The sequence below is a fragment of the Anser brachyrhynchus genome (genome assembly GCF_964034855.1).
Source record: "Anser brachyrhynchus genome assembly, chromosome: 2".
Lineage (NCBI taxonomy): Eukaryota > Metazoa > Chordata > Aves > Anseriformes > Anatidae > Anser > Anser brachyrhynchus.
The window spans coordinates 102153241-102173821 of NC_137695.1; the positions used below are offsets into that span (position 1 = coordinate 102153241).

Genomic DNA, 20581 nt, shown 5'->3' on the forward strand with positions numbered 1-20581 from the left:
ATAGAAACATCTTAATTTCTATCCTGATATGGCTCAAGTTGTGGATACTGGGAGTTATAAAAAGGTTTTATGGCTTCCTCAGTTCCAGTGCATATCTGAGGGCTGTGCATAACGTGTGCATGTTTTATTACCAATTGCTTATTTTTTAGCATTGATTGTTTTTGTTTTTGTGTTTTTAAACACTAATTTCAATTTTGTGAGCATATTTAAATTTAATCAGTCTGATAATATAACTTTAATTCTTCTGCCATACCAATACTTGTCATAGAAATAAGTGCTCTCCAAGGATAAAAATACAGAGATGTGTATATTTGATGATATTTTCTAGACGAGGGTTGTTTTTGTTTTGTTTTTATCTCATTAGATAAGGCTATTGCAGTGCTGTCTACCTGTTTGGAAAGTGATAGTGAAGCAGTTCAGAGAATAGGAGCAGCTTCACTTTGGGCTTTGCTTCACAACTATCAGAAGGTTAGTATTTGAGAAATACTTGAAAAAATGTAATCTTACTGTTATACATGGCAACCTTGAAATAAACAAAAAATAAAGCTTACACCAGCAATTCCATTTTCTTATGTTAATAACATAGGTGCTTGGGCTGGGGGGTTGAACAACATAATAAGTAACTTGTCCTGTGTGATTTCAGACTGCTTACATAAATGCATTCTGGATGATGACAAAGTCATTTGCTAATTCTAAAATTCCAGCATTTCATATTCTTAATTACTGTCATTTTCTAGTTGAAAACAAAGGAGTTAACTTTGCTGTTAAAGTGTTAACATGGGGGGGAAAAATCAAGTCATTTTATTTTGTTTGTGTGTGCTGCAGGCAAAAGTGACTCTGAAGAATCCATCAATAAGGAGAAAAATAGATGAGGCCTATTCTGTAGTGAAGAGTAAGTTTAAATTTCGACTAATGTCAATTATGTATTTTTCCATCAAGTAACTCACTAATGCATTTTAATTTATATCTTCATGACTTTTTTTTTGTTTTCCTATAAGATTTTGAGGGGATACTTTCATCTCTAAAATCATGAGTACAGATGATTTTTAGCTAGGCATCTTTCAAGTACAGATATAGTAAAATGGTTAACAAATTTTAAATTTTAAATCTCAGGTTAGTTTGTAAGAACAGGTCTGATTTGGTTTGCAGCAAAATGCTTTCTTCGTTACATGCGATGCTTCTTTGTTAGTTCTTAAACTTTAGTGAAAAGAAAGTCTTCATCTAGCATATACTTTGCTTAACAGTTCTCAAATTGACTTGATTCAGCTACATAGATAAGGGATCAGAACAGATCATTGTGCCAGTCTTAAAATACTGTACCATGAGTTAGTTGAAAGCTTGAGTATTTTCCTCAAGTAACTGAAGATAACTATAGTTTGAATAGCTTTTATATGATAGATTGCTATCTTCAGCTCAAGAGCATTCATTTTGAAATGATTTTCAAACATTGGTCTGGCGTTGCAGCTTTAGTAGGTAATAATCACATCAGGCTCTGATCTTAGAAACACATGCAAAGTTTCATTTTGAGCCAATGTTTTCCTACTGATTTCATTTGCTCTATATTCCTAATCAAATAGGTTCATCAGTGCAGAGGCTTGTAATACCAAGTTCCCATAGTATTTTGCAAGACAGAATTGTCATAAAATTTCTGCTTACATTGAGCACTACTTGACAGTATCATAATAAGTAGATCATAGAACAGATCATGATAGTTCGTCCTATGCTATTGTAATCCATTGATTTCATCATTGTGCCATTTCAAATTCATCCTTCACTAAGTCAACCATCAATATACATGCAATATATGTATGTGCAATATCAATAATATAATGCAATGTTTCATATACCAAAATGGTTTAAAATGGTATAAAAATGGCTAAAATGGTAGATTGTTCTTCTAAGTACAAATGAATAAATTTTTCAACATGCCTTTTGGTCTTTTTCATTTCATACTTTGCCTTTCCCAAGGACAAGTTTTAGCAAAAACAGGGGATTACCTTATTGTAACACAGAAGAATCAAAAGGCATTTTTCACTTTTTTTTGTTACAACTGAATGGGGTCTTGGAAATGTCGTTAATTACAGCCTTTTAAAAGCAAACAACAACAACAACAAACAGACTTTGCAACATAAAGTACTTTTACTAAATTTTCTACTCATAACATAGTGGATATACTTATAAAATACGATGAATTCTAGCAAGGTGTTTGATATGATCTTTGAAAAAAAAATCATTTCATATTCAGAATCAGTGAGAAGTTCACATCTTGTTTTTTTTCCTTTTTTTTAGCTACTCCACAGCCAGAAGGGAATGAGCTAAATGCCTACTACTTAAAATGCTTAGAGAATGTTGTGCAGCTTCTTGATTGTTAATGATTATCAGATGAATTCTTATCTTGAAATTGGACAGATTACTCAATGGGAGCCTGAAATTTAAAGAAAAGACTTCTAATTCATGGATTTATGGAAGTAGCATGCATGCTATGGAAGAAATTTATGAAGTCTTTGAAGAAGGAGTTGATCACCTTGAACCAAAGAAGTTGCACTAGTTGTGGCTCAGACTGTTTGTATTCTAATCCCAGTTGGGAAGTTATAATGATGCTGCTATGTAAAGTATGTACACAGGAGAATGAATGTACAGAGGAAAAAGATGTGAAAAATCAGTAATCTTCTTAAATTATGCATTGAAATTGTTACTGTAAATTATTAGAATTGTGGTTTCAGTTTGGTCTGAATAAAGTTTTGTTTGTTTTTTAATTCACATCAGCATATGGTGTTGGTGGATCATAACTTGTAATGTTGCAGATAAGCACAGTGGAAATATACTTAGATTTAAGAACTTGTAGTGTTGGCAGTCATGTTGTGTTATGCCTGTTAGGTATAGAACAGCAACATGTGAGTTTTAGTTTTGAAGGAGCTTTCAGTTAAAATTGTTGCATTTTTTTAATGCTAACAATTTAAAAAAAAACAACTCCCACTTACTGATACTGCAAGTGACAGGTATGTTAACAACCAGTTTATTCAGTTTGAGATATGTGCATCAGTTTTAGTTACAACATCATAGAAAATAGAAAATATTGAAACAAAATCTTTTACTTTCCATTTCCTAAACCCTCCAAAAACTTTTCCTTTAGGAAAAAATAAATAATAACAAAAAACAATATGTTATCCAGGCCTGTGCTTTCTTTGATCTGCTACTATGTAACTGTGGTCACAAGTTTTTCAGTATTATTTACTAAATGAGTTTGAGGGAAATACACTTTAATTAATGCCTGAACACAGGACAGTTTTGTAGAACATACTTCTGAAATATTTGCAGAGTGTTTATAGATTTCCCTGAAGACATACAGTTTTATTTTAAGTCAGGGACAGACAGAAGCGAGTAAATAGCAAATCTTTGGTAATGTCTCTAAAAGTGTTGTAACAATGCCATGTTTATGTGTCACTAGCATTTTCTACCTAGCCAGGTGATAAAAGATATTTTCCACTGACAAAACAAAGGAGATTTTTGCTTGTTTCTGCAGTGTCCAAAGAACTGTGGGTGCTGCCTCCCTGGAAGTGCTGAAGACCAGGTTGGATGGGGCTTTGAGCAACCTGCTCTAGTGGGAGGAGTCCCTGCCCATGGCAGGGTGGGAGATGGTCTTTAAGGTCCTTTCCAACCCAAATCATTCTGTGTCTTTATGACATAGAATGTGTGATTTGGTATTACTCATTTGACAAAACCATGATTCATATAATAGTTGTATTAAATAATTACTAGAAATATAATTATCAGCTAACCTTCCTCTCCCTGACAAAACAAAAAGCAAAGAGAGGCCATCAAAGCCTGACTCTTTTCCACTTTATGCATTGAATAATTATTGTTACTTGAAAAATGGTTATTAAAAGCTGTCATTCTCATCTCATAGTATTGCAGGATGTCCCCTTCAAATTAGTAAGATTATTTCAAAGGCTTATATTTCAGCATACTCAACCCTGATGATGTCTCTCAAGTCAAGATGTAAGTCACAATGCAGATTGTGACTGCTTTGTGACACAATGCACTTTGCTTTTTCAGAGACAAAAGAAAAAAGAGCACTTAATGCCAAATTATGTTCAGTTTAAGTAACCTATCATTTAGCAAGGATCGTGAGAGCTCTTTCAAAGTGCAGAAATACATGGGGATCTGGTGAGATGAAATAGAACTGCATTTTTAAAGCTTATTCAACCTTAATTTTTTTTTCCAGTCTGATTTGTATTAAAATGTCTTTAGAGATTCACAATGCTGGAAGTCACTAGCCTTGTAAAGAAAGCAGTATGTTCTCAAGAAATGGAACTGCAAAGTTGAGATGTTTGAAGATTACAAACCAAGAGATGTCTGAAGTCTTGTAGTTTTGGTAGAAAACTGATTCTCACCTCTGAACTATTTGAGTCTGCACAGACAATAATTTATTTAGTTAAGGTAATGTTACTTCACACGATGGCGGATATTGCTTTCTGTTTTTTTTTTTTTTTAAATATCCATAAGCTAGCCATAGTTGAATGATTTCATTAAATACACACACAATATAATAAGAACACAAATAGGATGCCTGACTACTTTTAAACGCTTCTGTTTTACTGAGATATAGAAATTCTTGAAGAAATTATCATGTTAAAAAATCTAGACAAATTGCTAGTACATTTGTTGTTATGGTAAGCTTTAGTGTGAGTGTTATGTTTATCTGAAAATTGAGCAGAGACATAACCTCTATTTGCTCTGTATTTTGCAATGTTTTACAGTTATGGGAAGCAACTATCCATGGCATCAGTAAATATACTTGTGGTTGGTATTGCTCCTCAGGAAAATCAAAAAAAAAAAAAGCCTCTTGAGAGTTCATGCATCAAATCTCTATACTCACTTTGAGTACAAAGTCTTCAGAGAAGACTTTAAACTAAAAGGTAATTTTCATCATGCATCTAATTTCTCTAGTGAATGGCATGGCCATGCAAGCTAAGATTTTTTTTTTTTTAAATCCTTATCCAAGAGAACACAATTAGCATTTGCATTAACTCCTACTTAGTTGCTTTCTCTTTTTATAAGTCTGTAATCAAGTAGGAAGTTATTTTAAATTTGAAAGAAATATATACATAAAATCCACTCCAAATGAGGCTTTCAGATTTGTCAAAGACTGTGTCATCCATTGCATGTTAAAAGCTTTCAAAGAACTCAGTTCCACTTGAGTGGTAAGAAATTCCAGATTAAACAAATCATATTTGGCTTTGGTATGGGGAATGTTCATGCGAATGCATACATTGTCATGATTTACCAGTGAAGTTTTCAAACTTTTGAGTAATAGATTTTCAAGCCCATGTGAAAATTCTCAGAGATTTCAATTATGAGAAAAGCATTATTCCCCCTTGTTTTGGAACTATTGGTTTCCTGATAAATCAGACAGCATCACTCAGTCATAGCAACTACACAACCCCGGTAGAGTTTTTCATCACTCCATCTCAATATCAAACTTGCAAATTGCAGAACTTCTTTTACTAAGGATGTATAAAGGCTTTTGGCTTCAGGGGGTTGATTGAGCTGTCCATGCCAGACCGTAGAGGGGAAAATTCTATACTGAGACTTTGGCCTAGCTTTATGTAAGGATTTCCCTTCACAGTTAAGTGAGACAGCTTCTCAAATTTGATTGTCCTTCAAGGAAGCTTTTTACTGTCTTTTTGGGGAAAAAATTAAAAATGGTTAGCAAAGATCTGAAGAATGCTGTCTAGGGGAACTACAGTTCAGGCTTCCCCTGATTGTTAAAAAAAAAAAAAAAATCCCTTCAAATCTTTTCCACAGATGGCCTCCTAGAGTTATTTTACAGCTGCATCACTGTCATAGCAGTCATACTACCCTTGCTTTAGAAGGAAAGAGTTGTGGTAAGTATAATTTCACAATACCTTAATCCTTTTTAGCTCATGTTTTTGCTCCTGGGCCACACTATAGAAGATGTGGATGAGGGTCATTCTGTGCTCTCTGATCTCAGTGCTAGCTGCTCTTAGGCACATCTTATTTATTTTTATCCTTGGTGTTTTAGGTGCTGAAGATTAACAATAGTGACTTTACAAGTCAGTTTGGTATTCTGTGTTGTACCTTCCAGCCCTAACTCAGCTACCATGACCTTTCTAAGGAAAAAAAAAAAATGTGAAAACTGGTCCCATTTTCACTGGAAGAGGAGATTCTTACAATACCACTCTCTTCCATTCCAAGTGGGGAGTGGCAGTCCGCACTGGGTTTACATCAAACAAATGGGCTCAGGTTCATAAATGTACTAATTCTTTGTAAACTCATGAATCAATTTTGAATAATCAATTTGAGTGTTTTGTTATCATTTGAGCTTCTTCATTATTTACACACAGGTATATGAAAGCTTACATTTTTGAGATTCTGGTCCTTAGATATTTGGCATATGTGCACAGATTGTTGTAGAGCAGGAATGTAATTTTAAGAGATCAATGCTGCCTGTGATTTGTGCATATGATTCTGTAATTTTATTCAAAATGGACAAGTTGTAAGGCAGTTGGAGTTTGGAAACAGGTTCTGTTTTGTTCCATGAAATTTTTACATTTCCGCTTCAGCTGAGAGTAAGAATAATCTATTCTATAAAGAAACTTCAAGAGGCTAGTAAAAGAAATTTTATTGTTTCATATTATATTTTATGGTCAGATTTTTATCTTTTTTTCAGAGAATGCTATTGAATTTTGAGTAACTTTGGTGTTAGTATTTTTCTGCTTTTATTCTCTTTTGTTGTTTTTGACACACCTTTGATGTACCTTTATCTACCTTTTAGATATAACAATGCATTATCAAGAGCCTAAAAATATACATTCTTCTAGTCAGTGATTCTATCCAATACATGAATCTTAAATTTAATTTGGCATTTCTAATTCTTAGTATGTAAAATTATGCCATTTAAATTGTCAGCCATTATTATCAAACTAGTCTGAAATATAATGTTGAATTTTTAAACTCAACCATAGAACCATGTTTTAATATTGCTTATTGTTCTGTTGAAAAATATACAAATTTGTGTTGCTCTTTATTTTTTCTAAGCAAAATTCATTTTTCCTCCTTCTTAAGGCCAGCATTCACATGATTTCATCAAAATATCAGAGGTTAACAGTAATTCTTGCTGCCAAATGAAACTGATGATTTTCAGAAAGCTGGCAGGTATCTGTTGATCTGCGGTTTTACAAAGCATGGGTGATGCATACAAAGCCCCTTCTGGTTTTTTTAAACCTGTCAGAGATGTGCCCTACAACTTGCAGAACATGCTTTTATCTGCAAAAGACTGAAAACTTTGCTACACTTGCTCCCTTCCCTTTCAAATGCAGTGCAAGAACTTATCACAGTAAATAGCTGTGACAGATAATTATCACAAGCAAAAATCCTTTATTCACCCTAAATTGTGCCTATTCACAGAGTGCAATGAGCTAAGTATTTTACCCAAACATAACCTTGTATCATTGCATACAGTGCTTTAATCTGCAACCATTCTTTGTCTGTATTGGAACAGTTGTTCAATAAGTATTTTGTAGCAAGCAAACATTTCCAAATGTAGAATTGGATATAGCTGATTTGAAATAATCTTTAATCATAAGTGTAGTGTTTTGTTTACTGAGATGTTGTGAGATTTTAAGGCATACAGTGGGAAGACACAAAAAATAATCTTTCAGAATTGAAATAAAAAATATCTTCAGAACTCAGCAGCTATTTCACAGTAAAACTATGCTAGAAGAGAATTAGCCTGAAGCTTGCCTGGCTGAGAGCTGTCTTCAAAATCCATGAGGATGGGGTGTCTCACCAAAGTGGTGAGAGAACAGACTGCACTCACCCACATTTCTTAAAAGGACACAGTGGTCAAAGACTACTGATCCTCTTTTGATTAGAGCAGGAAAGTTCTGGCAGAATGCACTTTCTAACTTTAGTAGCAATAAGGAAAAAATGTAACCAAGTTCCAATTTGTTTGCTTTTTTCTGAAAATGAAGGAAAAACTGTTTTAGGTGTGCCTTAGATATTCTTTGTCTGGGTATACAGAAGCTAATTATTTTTCTCATTCATTTGTGAATCATTGTAGTGGAATGCTGGTTCAGTTGCACAATATTTTTGGAAATGAAGAAAGATGACCAAGCGAATCTGCTGTATACCCTTTCAAAATTAATGCTGGCCAGGTCACATCTGCTTTCAGAAGAATCACTTAATAACGGGATTTCTGACCATTTGTATCAAAGCTGAGAATCTGTTTTGTTAAGCCTGAGGTCAAGAGCCCAAGAATCATGCATATTATATGATTGCTTCCTATAAAATAATTTATAGCACTTACTGTTTAAAAGTAGAAATTTAGCATTGTCTTTGACATAAAATTTGCCAAAAGCGGCACAAAAGGACATAGAAACAAAAAATATTTTCTAAAATAGAAAAGGCTCAAAATAAACTTTGTGGAAAAAAAAAGTCTTTTCTCTGTGTGTGTGAAATGTCTCAATCAACTAGGCAAGCTTGGCTAATTTACAGCTTGCTCTTACGGCTAATGAAAAGTAGATCTGACCTTTCAAGCAATACATATCCACGTGTACTTTCTGGAAGAGCTAATTTCTGCTTCTTACTGGCAGGTAAAACTGTATGTTTCATTTTCTTTCTTGTTCTATATGAGAAGTGTTTCTAAAAACAACAAAAAGTATAGAGTAGCATGCAACAAATAACACAGCTAGGAAGTTGAATGTTTGAGATGTTTGAAGCCATCAGAATGCAGTTTGGCAATTCTCAGTGCTTCATGTAGATAATACAAGATGTGTTCATTAGAATGAGTAACTTGCATACCTTGCAGTCTTTCACAGGTGTTGTTTATATAAAAAGGCAGCTCTAGAAATGTTTCATAATTAATGAATATTTTCAGAAGCCTCACCTGATATTGAAATACATGAGATCATCATCAGCAAGGCATGTCTCTTAAAGCCAAGTATTCTCAGTTCTCACTCCCTCCATAACATTAAATAGAGATGCAAAGCTTCATGGAGAGAGAGAAGATGTCCTCGCTGTCTGGGACTTGGTGTTTTACAGGTACAGGGAACTGAACGATAACATCTGTCCTTGTTTCTGATCCATGAATGATAAATGCGTGTTATGAAAAACTTGCCAGCCAATTTAGTTGAGGTCTAAACTTCATCCAAGCCATCATTAGATGATGTTAAACTTTTAACATGAAGGTCGTATCTCCTCAGTTTAATTTCCCATGTGAGGTCTGCGTCACAGGTCGCTATCTACTTCAGAGACCAGCTAGAGTGTCTTGATGCCAATCATTGAACCAAATGATGAACCAAAACCTGAACAATACCGAAGAATTCCAAACAAGCAAACAAACAAACAAAAACTCCTCAAAAGCTCTTCTCACAAAAGAGAATACAGTGCTCAAAATTTAGATGGATTGGGAAAAATGTATTCTTGACTGAGGCAGCAACCACTATGTTAATATCAGAATAGCAGTACTCATCACATAAATCCAAATGTAGGGTAGTTTAGAAAAGCTCAAAGTGCTTCCACTTCAGAAGTGAATTTTATAAAATCAAGAAGGAGAAAATCTTCTTTCCTATCAGTCCTCATTCTGTGATTCTAGTGCTCTCGTAATTGACGATTTGCACAGGGAGCCATTTACCATTGCCATGGCAACTAGGTTATGACTCATTCTCCTTCACCCAGGTTTCTTGCCCATTGGGAGATTTTTCCAGAAAGGTGTCTTCCAGAGTTGAATAACAGTGCCCAAATAAAAACTTTAAGTTACATCCAATTAAATCCACTTTATCTGAATTTCAGAGCCTTCCCCAACCTGGAATTTCCTGAATCCTGAGACTATGCACATGCTTCAGTGCCGTGAAGATCGGATTCTCTGCGGTTTGAAAGCTTTTCATAAATGCTTTTCAAGAGCTAATGTAAAACTTCTGCAGGTAGAAGCAGTGTCATTGGAATTCACAACTTTTCTGAAACTTTTGGTGTAATTTTGAATCCGTTTGTGTAATTTAAGACATCTGCTGCTCATTAATCCAGAAATTATTTCTGGAAAACATTTTCTTAAACCCTTTGGAGTGGTTGCTTTGCACTTGCAAAATGTAATATTTCCAGCATTAAAAATTAGTTTCAAAAAAAAGGAACATCAGATTCCCCTGCCTACCGGTTACTGACCTAATATAAAAGCTACACTTGAGTAAGAACCCTTCTGTTGTGAGAAGTTACTGAGCATAACAAACTGTGTATGAAAAATCTCTATGGATGGGCCTGCTATTATGTGAGTAGGCGCGGAGCCACCAGTGGGGAGGACTCTGGGGTTTGGGGCACCATGCTGCCTGCAGCTGCCTCTGCAGTGTGGGGTTCTCCCTCTCTGCGCCCGGTGGTGGGGTATCCACAACAAGCAGCCAGAGAACAGCTTGGAAGACAGTGGTGGTGTCTAGCATAACGCTAATGGTGGCTTCTGAATGCCTTTCTATTTTTACATTTCTTAGAGGAAAATGACTTCTGCTCACTTTGGGTGTTTGTTGATAGTAATCTGCTTCTGTTTTGTTTCCATTTATTGGGTTTATCATTACACCAACAGAGGGAAAGAAATTAAACGAAGCTGCTATTTTAAGTGACAAAGGGACTGAGGCCAGAGTCAGAAAAATGTATTTGAATATTATTTTTTAAAGCTGAATTGCCTAATAAAAGTATTCTATATGCTTTAAAAAACTTTTCATGGCAAAACAATTAACATCTAACATGGATGAAAAATCATCATGCATGTAATAATAACTGACTTTAAGAAGCCAAAGAATGTAAAAATTAAAAGAAAGATTTAACTTCTCATGATGTTGAACTAGATCCAAGCAGAGGAAATATTATTCTATAGACAAATTCACTATGGGGTGTAGCAGGAATTGAGGTCAAAATGTAATCATCCAGAACGTAGCTCTTCAGGGCAGAATGTTTTATTCTCCCACTGAACTGAAACATCTATTAATGGTAATAAATCTTATCCTGTGCTGGGAGTGTATTCGCAATGATGTGTCAGAAGAAAGTTCTTTAACAGCCTACACACTTTTTCATATGACTTTTTAAAATACTCTGTGTTTTCTCCCCAGTGTGCTGCAATAATTTATTTTCAGTTAGAGGTAAAATGCCCAACTGGAAACAGTGGTAGGTGACAAGTGCTAAACCAAGGGTCTGAAATCCAACAGTCTATGCATAGAGAGAGAGAGACCGTAAAAGGTAAAATAGCCTGATGAAGTAAGTAAGTTCAAAGGACCACAACTATAAACACCTGTGAAAACACTAACTACCTGCGCCACCATACTTTGTAAGGATTTCATTTGTTTGAGCTTTATTTTCTTCTTATTTTGCAGTGCATATCAATGTCCTCCTTAAAGTGCTTTCCATTTCTTCAGTTCTAGAAACATTTGTTGAACCTTCCTCTTTGAATTGCAGTCAGTGCTCTTAACATCAGTTAGCAGATTTTTGTGCCAACCACTTAAATGTTGGATCCTTTTATACCATCATAGGTACAGTAAATTTTGCTGTTGTTATTTTTTATACCAGTGTAACAATATTATTGGTGCCCTTCTTACAAGCATATTACATAAACATGAGTTTCTTGTGTTATATTTCCCTTCTCATCTGTGAATGAAACAAACAATTGATGAATAAACAAAATTTTGTAATGGTATAACTGTGTCTGTCCAAGAGCAATGGTATTACTATAACCATAGTGGCAAAAAGGTACAAGTTTCATGCACAGCAAAGCCTTCATCTTTTCCAAGGAAAATAAAGAGAATATAAAATGATCTACTTCAGCAGTTCTATATTTCTTGTGCTTAAAATGTCCTCAATCTGCCATTCTCCCAAACTCCTATAGTTGTCCTTTATTAGCTTTAGTTAGAATCTTTTCATCTGATTTCACAGAAACTAGCACAGTCTATTTGAGAATTACTGATAATCTGCTGCTGACCAGCAGAGAGTGAAATGAGGCACAAACCCACCACAAGCTTCTGTCCCTGACAGACTACAAGCAGCTCACCCATCCATAACATCAGGCTAGCAGCAACACAGGACACTAGGGAACTCCACTCATGTTTGCAGTGTCCTTTTTCCTGGATAAAATGCAAAGAGTCAAGCTTCTGTTCTGTCTTGCAGTCAGTGCATTTTATTGCTGCTACATTCAAAAGGAGTTAATCTCTGCATAGGCTCTCTCAGAAGTCCCCTCACAGAAGTAATATCAATGTTTTGTGGGAGTCATTGGAAATGTCTTCCTTGGTACCCAAGATTGATAACTATAAGTTTTGATTTGTTTTGTGTGTGTGTGTGTTTTTTTTTTCTTTACCACCGCCCCTCACCACCCACCAACTCCATTGGATGTATCAGTAAAACAAATGACAGCCTTTTTCAGATGCAGTAGAAGGTCATATAGGGAAAAAAATGAATTCAGAGCGTCAGAAATTTCTCTTTGTAGAAGTAATTAACATTGTCAAAATCTTTCAAGAAAAGCAAAATGAGAACTGTTTAAGATGCTTTAGATACCGCCTGTCTTAGACAAAGAATGTCTAATATCAGAATGACATGAAATCTGTATCTTTGTTCTCAGAAGACTTTATTCAAAATTGGATGAATTAATTGAGCTGCCACATTCTGTATATTATATATATGTATTTTTTGAAGTAATAGATTTTCTGCTCAAATGGAAGGGGTGCACACATATATTCATTTCAGGTTTTAATAGAAAATGCCATTGATTTGGCTCTTAAAAAAACAACAAAAAAAAATCCCATTGAGACTAAAACGTAACATGCAGGAAATACCATTTACCGTCATCTACAACAGAAACAACAATAAAAAACAGCACACACTGCTCTCAGTCAAGCCAGGAATTTTGAGACAAAAGTCATCTATAATGATATACTGTATCCTTTATTTTCCATTTTGAAAAATAATCAACAAAAAATACTAATGCTATATATCCAGGTTTCTCATTGCAAAATACATATATACTCATAATGAATACAAACAGTACTGTAAGGAAGTTGATGAATCCAGTTCTGTCCTTGATTTTGATCTTGATCCATGGTACTAGCCTGAATAACCTGAAGCCTACAGCTGTATGTAGGACAGTCCAGTGTGTGCATGAAGACCACTCTTCAGTTAAAACTATAAGAATAAACTGCCTGCAAAAACAAGCTCTCTGATCATTTCTGATCAACCTAAATTGAGTCAACAGACTCTTTAAAATTATCCTAGCAAGGTTTGCCTGAGATTATGTATTTATATTCCTTCCTGTCTAATGCATCAGATTATTCTGCTAAGCCTTTGAGCACTTGCACATCATAAACACAGATCTTTACATTTTTAAAAAATCTCTTTCACAGTTACAAAAGAGAAATAAAATTTCAATTAAAATAGAAAGACAAAATAAATATCTGTAACTTTTAACTTCGGATGGTTCAAAATGGGTTAGGTTTCAAACTGGCAGAGGTTTCACACAAAATTTCATCTAAGGGGAATTGAACCAAACTGTACAAACAAAAGCATAATATTTTTAATTAATAGCAAAATCTATATGCCAATGTATTAATATATATATCATAATTATGTTATGATGTTTGATAAGCCATCTTTGAGCAGGTATGCTATTTTAAAGACATTTTATGTTACAGTTCACATACATAATTAAAAAAAAAAAGTCCAGTGCCCTTTTGTTATGAGTAAATTAATGAAATAAAAAACCTCTGCAGTCACCATAATTAAATTCAAAAAATAAATCCTCATTAAATAATTTGTGATGATTCTGTAATGGTTGCTCTGAAACCATATTGATGTAATTAAACTTTCAGGATCTTAGAAATCAACAATCACACTTGCAAACTAAATTTTGGAAAATAAAGACAACCTATTATATTCCTTATCAAACTGAAGAGATTGAGAATATGACTCACCACTGCTTTATGTCTGTATAAATATCATTGATTTCTTTGCACCTCCATTAGCATAAAACAGATGTAATATGTTGTAGTGAATCAGGCAGGAGGTTATGGTACAATTATGCTATTGCTACTAAAACAAATGACTGCAGCAGATATTCTTTAGTTCCACTAATTTACAGTTTACTGTGAGACCTTTCTTGAAAAGGCTTTACTGTTGTGTTGGGCCTTCCCTGAGCAAATGAACTGTAAAACAGCATAGTTATCAAGAAACATCTGAACATCTATTCTTGATTTTAGTCAGGATGGGATTTTTTGCTTGAAGAATTGCAAAGTATCAGTATATGAGGGTGTAGACGTAAAAACAAAATCCAAAACCAACAGTGTAATTAATTACAATAGAACAGAAATTTTAATTTGTCTTCAGATTTGTCTTTTTTTTGTTGTTTTTGTTTGTTGTTTCTTCCTTTTCATTGCATACTTAAATTTTTGTTAGGAAGTAGTTGTTGGTCTTCCATTCATTCATTTATTTATTTATTTATTTATTATTCTCTCTCCCCAAGATCATTGTCCCCTATAGAGTGGGGGAATATAGACCCTTGTTTGTTCAAAAGTATGCTAGCAAATATTTTTAGTTTTCTATTCTGAATACCTTTAGCAGTATACTTGTAGGGGAAGAGGTTGCTTGTTTGTTCTGAAGTATGCTGCTTTCAAGCGGCAGTCTGAATAGCTGGGTTGGTATCTCCTGCAGCATTTAAAAACAGTCAAAGAACAAAAAGATGAAAAGAAAAGCTACCATGGATTTGTGCCAAGTTAGCTATCTGGAAATCTGAATACAACCCTCTCTGTGACCATTAACGGATCACTAAGTTAGCAAGACCTTGTGTTAGGCACTACCACTGCCTTCCGTGAAACCACTGTACCAAGGTACAACTTAGGTGCCCTTGGTTTCTTTTCATCAGAACACAGGTAATGAACCAGAACAAGGTAACTCTAAGATCTCAAACCTGCTGGGTGTGACAGATTAAATAAAAGAGTCTAAAAATAAATTTTCCCCCAAACTCAGTGTCCTCCTGGGAGCTGGTCTCTCCTCCAGTTCTGCTGCAAAGCGTCTCCATGCCACTTGGGTGAAGGGCTTCACAAGGCCACTGCCTTGGTGGCATCGGGTCTTGTCTGCCTCCTGCTTCACGGTCTCCTCTCATCTGCTCCTGACTCCTCCAGCCTGGGCCCATGCTGCAGGCACATGGCTTCCTGCCCCACCTCAATGCCTGGCTGTACGTCCTTTCTCAGCCATAGGCCAAAAGCAACTTCCATCTCTGTTGCCCAGTGACACCCTACCCCCTCCTTTTTTATTTTTAATGAGAAAAAACAATATGCAAAAGTCTTCAAACTAGAAATAGCTAACAAAGTTATCTGTTTTTCTGTTTTTACACATCACCACTACTAACTTGAGAATATTGGGGTTTGGTGGGGAGGGGGACCCTTTGGTTGTGTTTGTGTAGGGGAAGAAGCCTTTAGATAGTATTGGGAGATTGATTTGATCTTGTTAGAAAGAGATGAGCAATACAAAAAAATAATCTGCCACTTTGCTCTTTATCAAGTTTTTTTCTCAAAAAAGGGGCACAAAAAGGGCTTAAGAAAAGAAGATACTTGAGATTTATTTATTTATTTATTTATTTATTTATTTATTTTTCTAGAAAGGTAGACTGTATCAGGTCCTGAATGCATCAACAAAAAAAAGGTTAAAGATGCTGTATAAAAAAATATGCAGTCTTTTCTCTCTTTAGCTTTCTCCCTGGATTTTGAAGGCCATTTTTAAAGCTATAAGCTTCTTTGCCTTCTATCAGTTCCAGATGTTCCTTGGAGTGGAGACATGGCTGAGCTGACAACACCACATAATTCAGGGTGACCTCAACCTTAACTGAACTGCCTCTGAAGGAAGGTTTCACATTCTGGCTATATTTGAGGATATTGTTTAGGAAACAGTTCTGTAAACCTTTGCCAGCAAAAGGGAAAAGCAGCAACATTCATTTCCTTGAACTGGCTTTTAACAATTTTAAAGTAAAGTTTTGTTGGTGGTTTTTTTTTTTTTTTTTTTTTTTTTAGCAGCACGATTGACATAAAAAGTAGAGTTGAATCAGGAAAAGAATAGTTCAGGAAAGATAACAGGTGCATAAGAGAGAATGGCTGTGTTCTGAAAGGGAAAGGTCCCTTCCCAATAATGGATTTGCTTGAGGATCTTGAAGTCCTTCTGCTTCCATTTTTCTTTCATTAAAATGAAACTTTCAGGTTTCTGTAAATAATATCACTTTCTGTAAATTAATAAGCTAAGAGACTTCAGCAGGAAGACAAGGATTAAAAAAGCCCACACACATAGTTAACTAAAAAGTGTTAGTACTTTAAACTCATAGAGCCTCAAATGTAATTTAATACTTTCCTTGGTGAGTTAGTTTCTTTCATGCCTTTCAAATACTGTCTTCCATGTTAATACCAGATAAAAATGCAAGGTCATAGCATAGACCAATTATCAAAAAAAAAAAAAAAAAGTGGATAGAAATCCAAAAGTATCTTCCTATTTTAAAACAAAAAGAGGAATTTAAAAAATATTTTTGTTTATATTTTCAACTTCCTTATTGAACCAATGACAAATATTTACAGATTCTACCACATAAAAGGAAATGTTTATATGGATGGAAATGGCTTGGTGATAACCTCTATCATTAAGCAGTTATATAATTAAAATATAAAGAAAATATTAAATGCTAAAATGAATTATGCGGTTATTTTCTTGGGATTATTTGTTGAGGTTTTCTTTCTGTTTTTTAAGTAGATCATTTTTTCTAACTGTCTTAATAATTGTTTTAAAGTCACTTTTTTGTCATATTTTTCACTTTTGTTTTATTAAAATGGACAGAAGAGTGCTTTGAGTGTTTGTTTTAAGAATTTTCCCCTCACACAAACAGACATGCAAACTTCTCTAAGTTTGGTAAATCATCACAGGCAGACAGCCTAGCCACAAACACATCAAAGGAACACTACTTACACAGTGAACTTAAGAAATGCAACAAACCTTCTTACCTCTTACTAACACACCTCTCACTTAAGAGTCAGCAGCTGTATTGCTTTACAGTGTCTAGTTAAAAAATTGTTCTTCAGTGGTATTTCTCCCACTTCCTTAACCAGACCTTTATACTATTACTATTAGTATATCTTACCATGAGCTTATTCTGTCATTCTGCATAGCTTTTCTATCTTCAGATGCCATAGATTACTTGTGATTAATCTCCCTGAAAATAAATGTGAAACTACACTTCCTGGATCTCAACATTTAGTGATATCTAGCCTTCATAGTGCAGCTGTGGTTTCACCACCAACAGTCTTCAGCTTCCTGACCTGTTTAGGTGCTCAGTGTTATGTCAGAATAAATATCTAGTTAGTGGTCTGGTTCCAAAAATGCAAATAATTTTCCAGTTCCAGAAATGTAAGAACATAATCTTTATCTAAAGACCTCCCTCTTGCAGTTTTTCGGGCTGAAACATTTCATCATAGAATTATAACTTATATTGCATAGCCTCCTGGTGACCAGTGTGTTTAAAAAATAAATTATCAAGAACTTGAGTATAATTTATAAATTATATTTTCTTTACCTTTCTACATTGCAGAAGGCCTTTATATTCAATATATATATATATATATTTTTTTTTTCCCCTGTCTGGATCACATTTAGATATACAATGTGATTGTATTTAATTCACAGCTTTTTTTTTTTTTTTTTTTTCTGTTTCTTTGGAGAAATACTGGGTGTTAACTTAACTTCTGCTCTGAGGTGAATGAGTACATACTAAAGAATCTTATCCATTATGTTACTGCATCAGGCATGCTTGTAGATTAATCCAATTTGGGGGGTCTTTATTAGTTCAATTAGATTAGATGCAGAATAGGAAAAAGCAAATTGAATTATTTGCCAACTGTACCACTCAGCCCTCCTGTTTAAAAAAATGGAAAGAAAATCTAATTTCCTTGATGGTAGTAAAGAAGAGAACCCTTATCTTTGGAGAAAGAGAGAGTTATATCATTTGTTGCTGAACTACCATTCTGGGTTGGTTAACCTGGTGCCTAGAGGGAAGAGCTAATCTTAAGAGATGATCAGACCAAGCACAAAATATGCAAAGCACTCACTCTTCCCAGCCTATTTTCTTAATTATTTTCACTGCAGATTCACTGAAACTAAACAGACCATGTGTCCTGTCCATTTTCCCATTGGTCATGTTTATAGGTAAATAAATGGTACCTGGACTGATCTCCTTTTTGTTTATCTCCTGCTTCAATTCACTGCCACAGTCAAGGCCCTTATTCTGATGATAGCAATAGTATATTCGCCTCTCTTTCTGCACTACTGCTGCAGGCCTATCTGTTACATCTTAAATACTAATGAATTATTAAAATGGGTATTAACATTGTGCTGGCTCTATATGTATGTCTTATTCTTCACACTTTTATAGCAATTTCCATTAGAGAACCTCATTACAGAAATTATTGTGACATGCTTTGAAACAGCAGCCTTCATTATATATTATCTGTGTATTGGATTTGGGGAAATTAATGCACCAGGAAATGAAATGACTCACCCAGGGTCACAGAAGATGTGTGTTCAAGTCAAGGTTAAAATCCAAGCCATAGATCTCCACTGTGTTTACTGCACATTTGTTTCTTTCTCTTCTCTTTCTAGTTTTTCTTTTAAACCACACCCTAGTTACACATTCAGCTGGAAAATTCCACTATGCTGTTTTTGCTGTCAAACAGTAATTGGCATTTAGCCAACAATTAGTGAAAAATGGCTTGATTGCCTCTGTGAATTTCTGCTTCCTTTGCTTTGGGATTCACAGGACAGAGAGAAAGTGGGATTATTGGGAAAGAAGAGCGAGGCTATGGGGAATGGCAGAGAACCAGTGGGGAAGAGCCCAAGGAACCACTCAGGTGATGGGGTGACCATGAGATGTGCTGCTGCTGCTCCTGTGAGTCTCTTCTCAAATCTCCACAGATGATCAGAGAAATCAGAGAAAAGACTTCCCAGCCTTTTGGTGCTGGGGAGAATAGGGAGAATCACAGGTTAGAAGGTAGGTAGGAGGGAAGGCTGAAGATTGACCTTCCCTTACGCAACCTGCTCTGTTTTGTCCACAGCCCAGGAGGGCAGGGTGGAGACAGTGTTTATTTCTCTTTTTATAGGTTATATCTTATGTGAAAAAATGACACAAATTGTTTGCTTGCTCCCAAATTATACCAGTGGGTAAGTGGTACACACAGTGCCTACAGTTTTCTAATTTGTGAATGCAGGCATGTTGCCCAGGTGTTTAGAGGGGACTTAAAATTCAGTCTGTAGGGGGAGACCCAGTGATGCTGTGTTTACAGGCTACTGCTCTTAACGGGTGTGACAAAGGACCCTGTTTTTAGGACCAACTAACTGACCAAGAATCTCTGACTGACTTTTGTAGTGACTGTGTCTATTGTACAACAAATAAATGTCTTTAGACAACATTTTATATCATTGATACTTAAACATCATGTGAAGTTCGATGTTAATTTCTCAACTTCTGTATTTCTTTTAATGCCATGTGCAGAGAAATGAGTATGAAATCCAGAGCAATAAAGTAGTAATTTATATATGTACAGATAAATTAAGAATAATTTTAATTTAAGAGAATTTGTCTTTATTTTGGAGATATTCTGAGTACTTTATCTTACCTTTAATTAAAGAAAACAGATGTGTAACAAGTTTCTTTTGTAATAATAATTAAAAAAAAAATTAACATGATTATATTTTTCTTTCCACTGCAGATTTTGCGAAACATCACTCATCTGTAAACTTGTATATGCATATGTAGTATGACAAAAAAAATAATACTTCAAGGTAGAGAGATACTTTGTCTTTTTGCCCCTTCATTTGCAACTACAATTTGAGAACAGCTAGCCACTGATGTTATTAAAGATTTAAATGTAAGAAACACATCCTGTGTAGCTGGTTTAAAGGCCACAGTGCCCCACAGAATCCAGGAACCAGACCTCTTCAGCTCACAGAATCCTTTCTTCTCCTATGCAAAATATGTAGTTTGGTTTCTGAAGCTTCCAATTTCCTGTTGTTGTTTTCAGCAATGCATCTATTTCCTGAGACAATCTAAATGTCCATTAATATTTTTTATCCGTTTGAAGAGATAAATTTGTAATACAAATAAAATAAGAGTCAGTCTTCAACTTTTTTTTTTTCCTATTTATATTTCAGACTCAGGATCAGATGGACTACTGACAATCTAGGAGTATGTTGTGAATCCAGTTTATGGCTTGTCCAGGAAAATGTTAAAATGTTAATTGTTCAGTTAACTTGTAGGTAAGGACTGCTCTTAGAAAAAGTGAAGTTTTTTTAAAAGAAGCTCATTGAGTTATAAAACATTATTGGTCCTCTATGCTTATGCTGTTGTGACGTTGTAAGTCCTTGAGGAAATTGTCTGAATATTGCAGTAATTGAAAAGAAAACACTACATAAATGAAAAGACTTTGAAAGCAAGGTCATAAGATTTTGTTGTTGTTAAATGTGTATCACTTGGAAGGCTAAGCCCAGGTTTCTAAAAAAAAGATTTTGCATATAA

General features: G+C 34.8%; 2 protein-coding genes across 5 annotated transcripts in view; both read left to right on the forward strand.

The window, feature by feature from the left end:
- The window catches only part of RTTN (rotatin), an 89356-nt gene extending 86197 nt beyond the window's left edge, over window positions 1–3159 (forward strand). For both annotated transcript variants that reach the window (XM_080581886.1, XM_080581887.1), the window contains exons 47-49: window positions 365–468; window positions 826–892; window positions 2290–3159. In XM_080581886.1, the coding sequence (XP_080438012.1) occupies window positions 365–468; window positions 826–892; window positions 2290–2372 (254 nt within the window). In that variant the 3' untranslated portion in view covers window positions 2373–3159. The remainder of the gene's footprint in view (window positions 1–364; window positions 469–825; window positions 893–2289) is intronic.
- A 133-nt stretch (window positions 3160–3292) lies between these two features.
- CD226 (CD226 molecule) overlaps window positions 3293–20581 on the forward strand; it is a 57216-nt gene continuing 39927 nt past the window's right edge. For all 3 annotated transcript variants that reach the window (XR_013947224.1, XM_080581888.1, XM_080581889.1), the window contains exon 1: window positions 3293–20581. This exon is cut by the window's right edge and continues 1632 nt beyond it. The gene's annotated coding sequence lies outside the window, so the exon portion shown is untranslated.